The 15,899-nt window shown below is 39.9% G+C and overlaps 1 protein-coding gene across 1 annotated transcript in view; it reads left to right on the top strand.

Moving 5' to 3' along the window:
- LOC103479034 (BMP/retinoic acid-inducible neural-specific protein 3-like) overlaps nt 1-15,580 on the top strand; it is a 46,152-nt gene extending 30,572 nt beyond the window's left edge. The window contains exons 5-7 of the mRNA XM_008433240.2: nt 1,934-2,170; nt 8,942-9,164; nt 13,699-15,580. Coding sequence (XP_008431462.1) covers nt 1,934-2,170; nt 8,942-9,164; nt 13,699-14,824 — 1,586 coding nt within the window. The 3' untranslated portion in view covers nt 14,825-15,580. The remainder of the gene's footprint in view (nt 1-1,933; nt 2,171-8,941; nt 9,165-13,698) is intronic.
- The last annotated feature ends 319 nt before the right edge of the window (nt 15,581-15,899 follow it).

The following is a 15,899-nucleotide window of genomic DNA, read 5'->3' as shown; positions in this document are numbered from 1 at the left end:
ATGTCACACTTCATGTTGGAAAAGCTTTGAAATGATTACTGATAGTCCTTGAGATTGCTGTGATAGTAAAAGGCCCGCCACGATTAGCATTTAGTGTCAACGTTATGCTGTTCTTTTGTTGTTTTAATGCACATTTTAACAAAACACTTGCTGCTTTATGCGCCGGAGGGGGGGGGAAAAAAAGTGTAATTGTCTGCGTGCCTCCTTCCACTCTCAGTGGGAACAAGTCGTGCTGTGTCAAGCCATCTTGTTCATCATGAAGGGTACAGGCAGAATAATCCCCAACTCTGTAAAAAAAAAAAAAAAAAAAAAGACAGAAGAGGCTTATTTTTCAAAATGTCAGAGCTCTTCTTTAAAGGACACCTGTGATGCTCTTTTTGCTTCTCTTATTGACCCAAACCTGCAGCACATCGGCCTGTAAATTTGTACTTCCCCACGACACCCTGTACCTTAAAACTTTTATCTTTCATCTTCTCTTGCTTCAACTCGGATGTTCATGAAAAGATGACTCAAAGAACACGGCGTCCTTTTTTTGTTGGAGCAATTGCATCATTGGACTAATACACGTGATAACATTCAGGATAAGAGCACGAGGAGCTGTATCATATCCTAAAACCAGGGTTATGTTGGTGGGTATTATATGACATGACAAAAATTCATGGGAAAAATGTCTAAATTTGGTTTAGTTTTTATTTGCTGCTCTGTAATTCAGCAGTCACTGAAAGGCGCTACACTTGCATCTAAAAAGTGAGAGTTTTATGTCGAGTTTTTTTTTCAGCTGCTTTTTATCATTGCGGCTGACAGCTAATGAAATCAACAATTCAATTCCTCAGATAATTTGAATATTACATAAAACCAAGGCTGTCAATGTTAACACTTTAACACATGCGATTAATCTGAAAATTTTAACTCGTTGATAGTACATAATGCAGATAAATCAAACTACCTGTTTTTTGAGGTGTGCCGATCGATCGGCCACCGATCATAATCAGCTGATTTCTGTGAAAAAGTGTATGATTAGTGATCTTCAGACATGGTTAGTTTGAGACAATAAAACATTTTCTTAAACATTTTTTTGGCAATGTGCAGACAATGGCAGTTTTTCATATAGGCTGTATGGGGAGTTGCCCAGGGCAGTATCAGGAAGGGGTTGGGTGCCCAAGAACTAGAAAATAAAGTTGATCTCATCTGTAAGATTAACAGGTTTGCTACTACTTGTATGCATGCGTTGTGGAGTAAGTTTCCCTTAGTAACTGTTGAATAGTGGGAGACTACATTAGATGCTTTCTGCTTCAAAAACAAAACAAAACAGACAATTTCTTGTATTTTAATTGGTTGGTGTGGCAGAAGGAGAGGCTTATCCAGGGCACCATTCCTGCAAGAACTGCATGCATATTAATATTTTAAGCTTACAAGGTTAGGCATAGTGACTAATCAGGATTAATCACAGTGCAAGAGTGATTAATTTGATTAAAACAATTTATATCGGTTAACAGCACTACATAAAACCAGTAAAAAGATTCTCTATACAGAAATGTATAGTGGAATCAAAGTGGACATCCACCTCAAGCACGCACGCCGCTTGTTCCTTGTGCACCTTTACAACTACATTTTTCCTCCACTCAACTTTCCATTTATATGGCTGGATACAGGCAGCCTCCTCATCTGATACCCTTTATGGAACCTTGTTATCTTGTCAGTCTTCCCCTTGATTGAGTACGACATAACAAGTATGAAATATCTTTTAAATGAGTTTTATGAAATATTCTGGCTGAAAATCTGAAGGGGGATTTATCAACTTGTGCATAACTAATCTATGTGGGTTGCACTTTTTGACTTACTGAAGTACATTTCAATATAATTGTAATCCATTGACATGAAAATGAGCTAAAATGTGTTTTTCTCTATTTCTTCCGTCTTGGACCCACCTCAGGGTTGCAGGTGATCCTTCCTGGTTACCTACAGAGCCGTTTCATTCAGGCAGCCCTCAACTACATCGGCTGCAAGTCAGAGGGGCAGTTTGTTTGTCGCAACAATGACTGCTGGTGCGAGTGCAGTGTGGACTTCCCTCAATGCAACTGTCCTCACTCTGACCTGGACACCCTGGAAAATAGCCTGCTGCACATCAGAGATGCGCTGAGGCTGTCCAACAAGGACTTTGAGGAATCTGGTGAGCAACAAGTTAATTTTGACCCTTCCAAATGTAAACTGAAAATGTCAGCTTGAATTGTGCTTTTAGTGCTGCGGGAGGAAAAAACTTGTCTTTTAAGACATTCCTCTCTAGAGTTTGAAGCAAAGGTGGTCTCTTTCTCTGACAAATAAAATGAATTTGTTCCTCTAAATATGAGCTCAAAAGATTTTTTTGCATTCTTTTTCCATTCTTCAGTGACTGTAGCGATGGAATGCACTGTAGACTCTGAATTCAAAGAACAAACAATTAGCATTCAGTGATTGATTTGATGTTTTAAGTGCTTAGTTAGTTCCTAAAAAAATCAATTTGTTTAGCCCAAAAGTGTATAAAGAGTCCCTGAGCAAAAATAATGAACATAAAAATATGTTCTCTAACTTCATAAAAGGGGAAAAAGAACCACCCACTGCAGTGTACATTATTCTAACACAGAAAAAGAAATATGACTTGCAGAAATGTGCAATTTGTTAGCTCCGACACAGCTTATTCATATTTCTTCTGTTTCTGCCTCGTGAAACAAGATGTGAGAACGCCATCATTTTTTCTAAGTTATCATTTTTACATAATGAAGAGTTTGAAGGCATAAATCATTTATTTCCTATATAACCGAAAAGATTATCTCTGCATACTGGCAAAAAGCAGCAAGAGAAGGCGCAAAGAAAGGAGAGAATCAGATTGATACATAATGGGAGCAACGCTACATAAAAATAGTAGAATGTGGTAAATTGTACTGAGGCTGCGACATCAGCCTGAATGCCTTGAGCAAGTTACACAAGCTTGAGGAAAAACAATTACAAAACAGGAAAGATTTTCTTTTTTTTTTTTTGAAGCGAGACAGTGATTCAGACATCCGTCACAATTCTGTAGTCTCCAGCTCATGTGTGCCAGGGAGCTGGTGTGCCTTGCTGCTTGACATAGCACAGAGTAAAGTATTTAACATGTTTGTTTCCCAGATCAGGACTTCAGTTGTGGTTTTGCTGCCCACCAAGACATGCTTGTTTGATAGAACTTTGTTTTGCTATGACCAATTACACTTCTGTCTCAGCTCAGGTGCAGAATCCCGGACAAGCTCCCAAAAAGTGTTGTGGCTAAAAAAAATCTGCATGTTGCTGGATTTTCACAAAGTTCCCTGAAGTCTTCTTTTATGTTTATGTTCATTTTTAATAAAAAAAAAGAGTGATAAACTCAATGAAAATGTTTTTTTGTTTTGGGTTTTTTTTTTTTGAATGGAATATATTTCACATTTGGACAGATATTAAAACAATGCTGTGAGAAAAGCCTTTGCCCCATAATAGATTTATTGTGTTTTTGCTTTTCTTTTGCTTTTAAAGAGAACAATAACTGGGGTGAATAAAAAAGTAGATTTTGAATGAATTAAATATTTAATTAAGGGGGGAAAGAACCCTTTTTTGATATGGAACATTTTTACCCCCCTCATTTCAAAGTTATGATTAACTTTTTTGTTTTGGAAAGCTGAGTTTAGTTTAATATTGCCAGACCACTAGAATCAAGAAGTCCCTTCAGTAGAACCTATCTGACAACACTAAGTAAGCAGACATGTCTGAAAAAATAAACACATCTTACCCAAATCTAAGAAAATTCAACAACTGAACCCAATATCAGTCCCGTCTGTCCGTGACTGACAATTACTTATTGAAACCATAGTTTCATTAAGTAATTGGAAACAATGTGTCACTGTTTCCAAAACAGTTTCTAAATTAGTTTTGGATCTTTAATGATATATGTAGGCCTGTCACGATAGCAAATTTTGCTGAGCGATTGTCTAAAAAATTATTGCAATAAACGATAATATTGTTTCAAGACCTTTTGACACTGATTTAATGGAAATGATGTAATAATGCTTGTGATTTCCTGCCATATATAGATACACTTTATTTTCAAAAGAACACATAACACTGGAACTGATAAACTAAATAAACAAAACAACCAAAAACAAAAATAAAATGGATTCTCAGTCTCCATTAACAAAAACCGTACTTGAATGAAAACTAAACAACATAAAGCCAAAGTGGAAATAAATACTGCATTCAACAAAAGAGTCCAGATTATGAAGTCTGTATACTATATTCCCCTTCAGTAATCACTAGATTTAAATAGAGAAGATGAGCACATCCGACAACCTAACGTAGTTCACACTACATGATTTTTTGCTTTCCCCTTACTATAATCTTAGATCGTTGGCCGATCTGAGATTGTCGCTGAGATTTCATAACCGATTATCTTGTAGTGTATTGTGTGTTACGGTAGATTGTTGTGGTCGCTCCGATCTAAATCAGTTTTCCCCAACTGGGAGCTTAACGCTGAATGTGACAGGTAGCCAATCAGAAAGCGCGGATTCTCCTCCGTGTTTTCTGAGGGGAAAGAATCACAAACAGCTGCCGCACCCCAAAATCCAGCGGACATTGGAGATATGTGGAAACAACTTTGTTTATTTAACATTTCGTGCAAAGAATATAGAAATGACAAGGGGAGGAGTTGGAGCCAAATTGCTACCGCAGTTGATAAACCCGGTAAGTTTTCAGCTGTTCTTCGTTAACGTGACATAAATAGGTTAGAATGATTTTCATTCAGTCAGGACTTTACGCTGACTAGCCACGTGCATCACAGGTAGATTCTAGTTTAATACCTGATTTTAAAATGACTTAACTATACTGGTAGCCCTTATTTTGTGCCCATGTGGTTGGACACCACACAGGATCGAACCGTTAGGATTTCTGTCGGCTAATGTTTGATCTCTCAAGTTTTGAAAATGGACCGACAGTCGGCCGACAACTCCTGTCATGTGCGCTGGACATTACACTAAGGAAATGAGGAAGGGAGGGCCAGTGGAGAGCACCGGAGGTGAGCCCTTTATCATTCAGTGTCATCAACAGAAAGAAAAAAAGACGGGAAGAGACGATAAAGCCGATAATTAAAATGAGGTCGATAGGTTTAATTTATCGTGCGATTAATTGATTTATCGTTTATCGCGACAGGCCTAGATACATAGATTTTATAAACATTTTATTTATTGTTTAGCAGGTAATACTAAAAAAGAAAAATCAAAAAACAAATTTTTGCATTTGTAATTAATGAATTTTGTGGCCTAAAAGTATTTTAAATTAGTCAGTTTTGGTTCCTGGGGGAAAAGTTTTGGACAAAATGAAGGTCTTTGAGTGGCCTAGTCAAACTCCAGTCTTAATTGACACATCATTTCTGGCCTTTAACAGGCCATCAATGCACGCTCCAAAATTCTATTCTGGCTAAATGAAAAGTAATTCAGCAGAGAACTGGTGGGCAAATATACTTCCACAGTAATAATTTATTTTCCCTTAATAAATTAAATCATCAAATGATCTCTTCCTTTGATGATCTGAAACTTATGTGTGGGGAGAAAAAAGCAAAAACAAAAAAAATTATTAGGCTAAAGCACTGATTCTCACATTTGAGATCTGCTGTTCAAGTTCAAAGAGAGGAAAGATGAGTTTTGCCCATCTCCAAATCTGTAATAATGCATGATTAATGGCTTATAGATTGCAATGTGCTTTAGTAGTTCATTTCTTACTGGAATTATGGATCCCAGTAGCACATATAGTCGTTTCATTGTTTTCTGTTTGCATGTTTTCTGCTATTGTGTTCATTAAATGGAAATAATCTCTTTGGACCAATTTGGGTTTAATTTATCACTTTTTTATAGATTGTGATAAGTTAGAGTGGTCATGAGTTTAAACAGTAAAACAATGCAGGTTTACAGGAGACATTTCCAAATAAATTATGCAGCAAACCTCAGCAGTAAACCTGTGGTGTTTTATGCATCCAACCCTAGATGTATAGCAGCCTACTGTTCTCTCCTCATGTGTGCTTATATATTTACCCTAACCCTATTTATTACACAGTTTCTCCACTGATAAAATACCAAAAGCACAGAATACTTCATTATTCTTTTTCGCTTTAATATTTAAGTCAGTGCTATGCACACAGTAGCTTCATGGGAATGATTAGCAGCCTTTTTATTTTCTCCACACAACACTTTAAAATATTTACAACTAATAAATACCTAACAAACACCATGGAGCCCCAAATGTCCGAATCATTCTTCCAAAGTTGGAGCAAGTTGGAGCTCAGACAGGTTATTAAGGAGGACCTATTATGTAAAATTCATATTTGCACGTTTTTGTACTTTCCACATGCTTTAAAAAAAAAAAAAACACCTAGAAATTTTGTGGCAGTATTAGTCGTTTCCACTGGCACTGCGCCGTTAGCTAGCAACACCAGCCGAGCCCAGCCAGTCACCTAGCAACCTAGCACATTCGACTGCTGATTTTATTGCTGTATGCACTGTAAAAAAAGTTCATTTTTATTGACTCACCATCCAGAAACCACTTGCTGCATTCTTGTTTTTTGTGCAGGAGGCTCCACTACTGCTTTTCAAAAATGTACGGATGTATAACTGCACGTGTTTGAAGCCATTTTCACATGAGTGTAAATGCTGAGTTGGGGGTGAGGGTGTGGCCAACAGTAACTTATTTGGATTTAAAGTGACAACAGGTCCTAACACAGTTCATTCTGGAAGGAGCTCAAAATAGACAGAACTGAGCATAAAAATGTAAAAAAAAAAAAAATTAAAGAACATGTTTTGTATAGACATTTCCTAACCTGTTAAAGAAAACATAACAGGTCACCTTTAAAATGCGATTGGAAAGAAATGCAGAAATGTTCGTTCGTACTGCAGCAGTAATACCATGAGAGACTGAAAGAATTGTCAGGGAAAAATGTGTTTCTCTTCATGGTTTTCATACAGTCTTCTGGTAATTATTAGAAACTTGATAAGGAACAATAGCACAGAAAACTTCTACAGAGAGGTTGGGGTGCTTTTGTTATTATGTTTAGGACGTAGTGCCAGTAAGTACAGCACTACCTTCAGGGTTCTTTTACCTAAAAACCTTTATGCACCAGCCTTGTTGCTGGTGGTGAGTTGCGAAAACGCCTCCATATTGCACATAACTTAGCATAGGCAGGTTGCTTTTGAACAAAAACCTCAGCTTTCCATTCACTTATTCAATTCACTGGTGTGTTTGGTTCAGTCAGACACATTCATGAAAATAAAAACAACTTCATACTTTAGACGTTTGATGTCACACCTATAATATCTCTTACATTTTCAAATTTGCTCGCTATTTTTTTAATTTAACACCCGTTGTTTCATAGGTTAGCTCTAACAGTTACAACAAAGTTCATATTTGGCAAGTAACAGGAAAAAGATGCATAGTTCTCAGTGCCATATAAGTTATCTAGTCAGGACATAAGGTATATTGGTCAGTTCTTTAATAACTCAAAAGAATTGCTATTTGAGTTGTTTTTTTTAAATGAATTTAAAATTAAGTTATTTCTTGATAAACATAACAGTAGTAATGAAGTTTTAAAATATGTGTTTTATGTGAGAACTATTCTACTCTTGGGAGCGCCATATTTGCATGGATCCATAAACAGCAGCTTAGTGTGCTTATGCCTTTTGCTGGCTGTGTGCTGATAAGGTGGGGAAATTATTGATGGTCTTTCATCCACCTCAATAAAACTCTTTATGGGGTGCCACATGGCTCAGTGGTAGAGGCTACAGTCCTGTACGCAGTCATCCCCGGTTCCTTTTCTCTCTGCCCGTCTTCCTGCCTAGCTACCAAAGAATAAAGCCACAAAAAACCTTCAAAAATTTCAACTCTATGTAAAAATTATTCAACACCCACTTGGAAAGTAGAGCTTATTGGCAAAGTGTGTAAACTAGCAGCTGTTTGCAACAGATCATTCACAATTAATGTTTGTGAATCAATGCAACCACGACATTCCTCCAAACTTATTCAACCCTTACTATCCTTCATGACAAGCATCTTTCATTTTTAGTAAGGCATCCTTCTGGTGCCTGCATTTAGCGTTTCCTGTGGTTTCAAACTGTAATGCTTAATCCATGGTTCATGTAAAACGCTTCAGTCAAAAAAATGTGTCATGAAGAGGAAAAAAAACAACATATACGTTGCAGGGCCTCGCATCCGAACTATGAAAAAGCTGCAACTTTTTGTCCAGAAACTACGGTACCTTTTAGTCTACGTTAACAACATACAGAAAAAAGTTTTTTTCTGTATGTGGAGAGTGGAGAGTAATAGGCTCACACTAAAAAGATTTTAAAAAGCTAAAATTGCGAGAATAAAGTAGTAATACTATGACAATAGAGTCACAGTATTATGAGAATAGTCATTTTACAAGAATAAACTCATAAAATTGAGAGAACAAACTTATAATATTACAAGAATAAAATCGTAACAGAATTAAGTCTAAATAAGAAGGATCGAGTCATAGTCCTATATCATATTATCTTTGTATTTTATTTTTCTCAATATGGCCCTAATAATAATGCAATACGTCGTATGAATGGAAATGAAATCCAAAAATTTAGATGAGATCCAGAAAAATGAAGGTCAAAATGTGAAACGGGTGTGAATACTTTTACATTCAATGCTAACATCGACACAGCTTTCTTAGCCAGTCGCTGTCGCTTGTTTTCTGACCTGACCAGCAAAGACTACATGCAAAACGTTTTCCTCCCACTTCGCCGTGGTTACTTCTACTGTTTTGCCGCTCCATTGTGCCAGGCAAACAGCAAAGGATGAAGTAACTTTTTTTTCTTTTACTTTGGATGTTGTTCATTTGTGGGTTTGTAGCCACGGGCCGAGTTCATTTATTCATTTTCCCTCTTCCTACCAGAGGAGTTCCGAGGCTTCGTTGGGAAGCTGCCAGTCCACTACGCTGTGAACACATCTGTCGTGGAGCACTTGTGGCGCATGGACAGCGGCCTGCTGCAGCGCCACAGGCAGCTGGAAACCAGCAGCAAGCAGCTCCTGGCCAGAGCCCGCCGCACCACTAACAAGCTCTTCAGCCTCAGCAAGAGGTGCCGAAAGCCGCCGAGGATTATCCTGCCGAGGCCGAGGTAAGACGCGGGACGGCCGGGGGGAACGAGAGGGGAGGGATGCTTGCGTTAACCCGAGCTGCTCCCCGGAACCCATAATTACCAGAATGATTTATGCGTGAGGCGGAGAGAGAGAGAGGGAAAGAGAGAGTAAGCAGCAGAGCGAGACGGCGCTTATTAGAAGGCACTTGAGGAAAAGTAGCCGGCGAGAGCGGAGAAAAGTGCTGACGGTAGCGAAGCTGCTTCCCCAGCCAGCGGAAGACAAAGGAACACGTCTGGCAAAACCCCCTCAAAAAAACAACAACAAAAAAAACCAACACAAATTTCTAACCATCTGCACAGAATCACTCTAATTTCTCATCAAATATTTGATTCATTTTATTAAAAATAACAGTGTTCCTGCTGCTGCGGGGATAGATAAGTTAGTCATTTCACTCCCACCTGGATGCTCTCTCTCTCTCTCTCGCTCGCAAATTTGATGGCTCTCTTATCAACACTCCATACTGAAAGCTATTTCTGGCAGGAAAATTAGCTAAATAATGCCGAGCCCATCAGTGTGCTTCTCATGTTAGTCCTTCTGGCTCCTCACCATCACACTCTGACAGCAACTCTGCTTCAAGCTTCTTCTATTAGAGGAGATTGAATTGGTTTGGCCTATTTAAATTTTTTTGTCATCCACAATTTACATGTTCTTTTTCCACACAAATTGTTGTTTTCATTCTTGTAATTAGGCCTGCTGGACGATAAATTATCCCACAAGTTACTGCGATAAACGACAATATTGCTTGTTTGGAGACCATTTTCAAGTCACATGATGGTGATGGCATATTAATGCATTTCTCAAAGATCAATAAACTTTAAATTCTGATGAACGTTTAACACCGGATCCTTAAGATACTTTAAATATCCAACAATAAATGCACAAAACAACAGAAACAACAAATAAAATTAATCATGAAGAAAAATTGCTCTTCTAGTTGAGACTAAAGCACCAGACTGAAGACTTCAGTCATCTAGATTTTGGTAGAAAGGGAGAGAGGAAAGAGAAAAACAATAAATCACGCAAATGGATATTATTGAGCTCATTTCAATTTATCATGTGATTAATTGTTGTATTGCTTATTGCAACAGGCCTGCTTGTAATTGTTTTCTACCCCCTTTGGACATGATGTGCTGGTTTGTATGAATCCATTGTGTTTTATAACTTCCCCCTTTTCGGTTTTTGTTGCTACCCTGTGTTGCCATAAGCACTCGCTCACCCCTCTGGATGATTGAATTCACGTGTTCCAATCACTTCCACGGCCACAGGTGTATAAAACCCAGCGCATCGGCATGCAGACTGCCGCTAGAAATATTTGTGAGAGAATGAGCCTCTTTCAGTGGCTCGGTGGGTTCCAGTGCAGTGTCGTGATCGGAATACCGTCTGTGCAATAAGTCTAATTTTCCTGCATACTAAATATTCCAGAGTCAACTGTTGGTGGAATTATAACAAAGTGGGAGTGATTGGGAATGACAAGTGATCACAAAATGGAATGCCACTCAAAGTCACTAAGCGAGGGGTTCAGCTGAAGTTTCTTTAGAGAAAACAGATACAGACCTCCGAGCTTTATACGGCATTCAGAGTAGCTCTAAAAACTTTCATGGAATCTGTTTTCTTCCCCGAGCAGCTTATGTGAACAAGTGGAATGCAAAACGATAAATGAATTGCCGCGAGGTTGCCCACCACTGGACTGTAGAGCAGTGGATACGTGTTCTCTGGAGAGAGGCCTTTACAATTTATGTTTAGCAATCCACCGGACGGGTCTGGTTGCAACAGTTGCTTGGAGAACAGTAAGTTTGGTGCAGATGCAATTGTAGTGTAGGGCAGTGGTCCCCAACCTTTTTATTACCACGGACTTGGAAATTTTGCAGCGGCCCGGTTGGTGGGGAGGGGCGTGAAGCTCTACGTGCTTCACGCCCCTACGTGGCGAAGCAGTTTGAAGTTTCATTGCCTCATTAGCAGCCGGTTGCCGCATGTTACGCAGAGCAGGCTTGTAATGTGGGACTCATCTACCAGTCTGGGATAAATCCATTCTCCTGTCTCTTCTCTGGGCCTTTTCCCCTTTCCAAAGACATCTGATCTGTTTCTTACTCATTTTGTTGCTTGGGGGCTCAGCGTTGGCGCACAAGTAACCGAGAGAATCCGGTTAAAGGATTTTCAAAATAAAAGATCCATCTATCCATCCATCCATTTTCTTTCACCCTTGTCCCTCAGTGGGGTCGAGAGGGTTGCTGGTGCCCATCTCCAGCTAACATTCCGGGCGAGAGGCGGGGTACACCCTGGACAGGTCGCCAGTCTGTCGCAGAAATAAAAGATCCTCCAGACTCAAATAATACATGAAACGGAAATATTGAATTATTTCTTGCGTGGCCCGGTGCCAATTGGTCCATGGACCGGGAGTTGGGGACCACTTGTGTAGGGGATATACTTCCTTACACTGGCATCCTTAAAAACTCCTAAAAAAATAAATTCATGCAGTAAAATGAAAGCCTTAAAATGTCTTTAATTCATTTTAAAAATGTAAGTTGTCTTAGATATCTTCAAAAGTTTGAGTCATTACATTCAGTGACTCTAGGCACTCGGTAAGTACCTGCTAATAATCCCTTGCTATTTAGCCAGCTGGCTTTTTTTGTTTTGCATCCATCATGGAGAAGAACAAGTTGGCTGGACGATGTTCGTTTTTACCACAGGCTCATTTCTGTTGCCAACACTTACGAGCCAGCAGGACCCCCCAATCATTCTCAATAGTTATAATTTTTCCAGTCTTAAATTTCATACAAGCTGGCATTACAAAGTCTTACATTCAACTTGCTGAAATCTGCAGATACCGGGCCAAAAATTGCAACATTTTGGTGACTTTATACATGAATTACTGAACTTTAACATCAGAACATAATAGGGTGAGCACCTAAAGGGAATCCACCTCGAATGTTACTTTTTATGGTGAAAAATTTATATGGCAGCTTGCAAAGTGAATAGGAATAAGCCCAAGAGCAGTAGCTAGGAACTCTAACAGACTTGCACACTACCCAGGGATTTAATAGCAAGCCCAGTCTACTAGTAATTGGCCACAGTGGACTGTTTGTCACCAAAAACAGAAATTCAAAGCACAGAAATTCTCTGTGTTTTGGTCCATGCTGTAGTTTAGGTGCTAGTTCCAACCAGCAACGCTTCTCTGCTGCTCAAAAGTCACTATAGAAGACTCCACATCAGCAGGCCACGAAGTGCTTGAGTTAAACTTAGAAACAATGAATGGAACAGCTGAAAGTCAACATTTTCTTCACACAATCAGTCTGTGTTTTACTCATGATGCTCAACCTTTATTACTGTAATGTAGCCAAAATGGCGTCATAAGGACCCCAAACTCAAACTGTCCATCTACAGTTTGTTTTCTCTCACATTATTTTTTCTAAAAAAAAAAAAGGCCAAATAAGACTAGCTAATTATTGTTCATAAACAAGAGTATTACATTAAACAGATATTTGGAGAGAACGGTCTTATCTATATGATGAAGTGATCCGTGGACATCCGTGGTGTTTTGCACAGAAGACACATAAAAAACATATAGATAGTAATATTACCTTTTTTTTTTATTTGAGACACTTCATGCTCACAAACAACACTTATGTTTGCCTCAATAGTCTGGCTGTTGACTCTGCTAGAGCTTCTTGTTTTTGTCATGTGGTATTTGTTGTGTCCTTGTCTCACAGTCAAGATTCAAATGTCTTTATTGTCCCAGGACACGATGTGTTTCTAACAGAGTGACTGTTTCCATGGAGACATTTGTCCTCTTTACTTTCAAAATCTTGTCCACTTTTCCTGTGTAGAATTTTGGGGAACCTAAGATCATCTTCCTTCTTTCCGGTGCCATCACACACACATAGGCACACATCTATTTGACATATTCCTGTTTTTGTCAAAAAAAAAAAAACTGTTTCTAACAATAGACATAAAACAATACAGATACGGTAGAAACCAGATATTCACACACATTCACAGGTGTTCCTTGATTTGCCTCAAATGTGTCAGTTATCATATCAGAAGTTTATGGAAGGAAACCCAAATGGTTTGACCCAAGACATACAATTTAAAAGACAGTTATCCCTGATACTGATCAAATGTATGTCAACTTTTGAATATGAGGAAAGTTACAAAACAAATTCTAAAAAATGTCCTCGCCAAGTTTTCTGGGATTTAGCAAATAGAAATAAATTTGGTAATTCTAATTAAGCTAAACGTTTGGTCTGATTTAACTTCAGACAGGGAGAAAAAATGTGATTGTGTCTTTTTATACAATGTGTCAATATCTGGTTTCAAACGTATGCTTTAAAAATGAAAGGCTCCAAAAGTCCAAAGTTATTGCTTTAAAATTGTGATATTTCAAGTTTTTTTGTCAAACTAAATGCCACTTCATAGGGCTAATAAATGATTTTATTATCCTAATGGAGCCAGTAGAGCAGCGTGGCGTCTCCAGACCCGATGTCTTCTCAGTCAGCTTGTTGTCTCTCCCATCAGGTCCCTGCTCTTCTGGCTGAACGGCGCTCTCTCCACGCTGTACTGCAGTGAGAACAAGCAGGTGGGCATTTACAGCGAGAGGAGCCGCAGCTGCTCCTGCCCCTACGACCACCCGCCGTGCCAGGGGCCGCTGCCCTGCTCCGTGGGCGACGGCCCCCGCTGCGCCTCCTGCTCTGCCGAGAACCGGACCCGGTGCGCCGGCTGCAACCCGGGCTTCACCCTGACCCAGGGGGCGTGCCGCCCCGCCGTGCCTGACCCCACCGACCCTTACCTGGGCATGGAGAGTGACAGAGACCTGCAGGACCTGGAGTTGCGCTTCCTGATCCAGCGCCGCGACCCGCGCCTGGCGCTGCATGGCGTCTTTGTGAGCAACGACGTGCGCATCAACACCTGGTTTGACCCGTCTTGGAGGAAGAGGATGCTGCTCACGCTCAAGAGCAACCGAGTCAAATCCAACCGGGTCCACGTGCTCCTGGGACTCGCCCTGCAGTTCTGCCTCACCAGGAACAGCACCCTGGAGCCCACCCTGTCGCTGTTCGTCAACCCTTTCGGGGGCAGCCATTCCGAGAGCTGGACCATGCCGATCGGTCAGCACGGATATCCCGACTGGGAGCGCACCAGGCTGGACATCCCGCTGGACTGCTACAACTGGACGCTGACTCTGGGAAACAGGTGGAAAAGCTTTTTTGAGACCGTCCACTTCTACCTGAGGAGTTACAGCCGGGACTCGGCGGGAGGAAGCAAGAACGCGAGTCTGTACATCGACCCACCGGAGGACCCAGAGCCGTCCAGCAACGTCGGCTACATGAAGGTGAACAGCATGCAGCTGTTTGGGTACAGTGTGCACTTTGACCCCGAAGCCATCCAGGACCTGATCCTGCAGATAGACTACCCGTACACTCAGGGATCCCAGGACTCGGCCCTGCTGCAGCTGGTGGAGCTGCGTTACCGTGTCAACCGCCTGTCTCCACCGGGGGCGCCGCATGTGGACCTGTTTGCCTGCCTGCTCCGTCACAGGCTCAAGTTGTCCGGCGCCGACGTGACGCGGATACTCACTGCCCTGCAAGCTTTCAGTGCCAAACATCCAAACTACACAGAGTACGAGGTGAATAAGCTGTGCAGCTAATGGCCTCGCTACTCAATGTTTTTCTTTTTCCTTTTTTTTTACTCTTTTCTCGGCACAGACAGGACCAGAATCCATGGGCAGCTGGATCATATTGTGTTGTGTGTGGTATGTTGTTTACGGCTGTGCTGTACATACACAACGTGCAATTAAATTTGATGTTTTTTTTATATTTTCAGTTGCAGATTTCTGGAGCTCCTTTCCAAAAAAAAAAAATTTTTTTTTAATCATCTTCATATACGACGCCTTTGAGAAGTATTCACCCCTTGAAATTCTACCCATTTTGCCAGGTTGTCTCAATATTTTAAAGTTTTAATTGGAAACCTATACCTTTTCTGTATTTTTAATGATAAAAAACTCTAAAAATCTGACATTAGAGTGTGTATCCTTAAAAAGTCTTAAATTAGTGTATCTAAAGTCTTACATTAGGGTATTTGCAATTAAGGTCTTAAAATGTCTTAAATTCATAAAAACAAAATGTACATTGACTTTCAATATGTTAATCACAAGTCTTAAATTTGCTCTTTGCAAATATCTATTTGTAGATATTCTATCTTATAATTCACACTCAGACGTCTTCATTGGGTTCTGTGACTTGAGACGGTTGAGGCTACGGTAACTTACTGCTAACATACCCTTGCTTGCTAGCTTTGTCACGCATATATGGGTAGACAAATGTATTGTTTGTTATAAGTGAACTAACCCACTCAAGACACCAAGACACACTGAATGTGTGCCTTAATAAAATCCTGCAGCTTTTTCTTTGTCAAATATCCTAATTTTGCTTATAAATAATAAAACAGTCCAAATCTTTCATTCACTCTCAAACGAAAAACGATGTTAAGTGATGTCAAGATGACCGAAGTTCTTTTTTCATCCCCCACTTAAAAATCACATTGTATGCAAAAAATACTTTAAAAAAACTGAAAATGTACTGGCAGAAAATTACCAGGATCAAATCTGTCCAACAGACCTGCGCCTTTAATGGTGGCGGAAGATTGTTCTATCAAGTACTGACATCCGACTCCAAATGTACGATACAGTTGTCAGAATTATTTTTTTGTGCGATTTGCCTTCC

Source organism: Poecilia reticulata, linkage group LG17, assembly GCF_000633615.1.
Source record: "Poecilia reticulata strain Guanapo linkage group LG17, Guppy_female_1.0+MT, whole genome shotgun sequence".
Lineage (NCBI taxonomy): Eukaryota > Metazoa > Chordata > Actinopteri > Cyprinodontiformes > Poeciliidae > Poecilia > Poecilia reticulata.
Note: the sequence above shows the minus strand (reverse complement) of the source record. Positions and strands in the feature narration are given on the sequence as shown.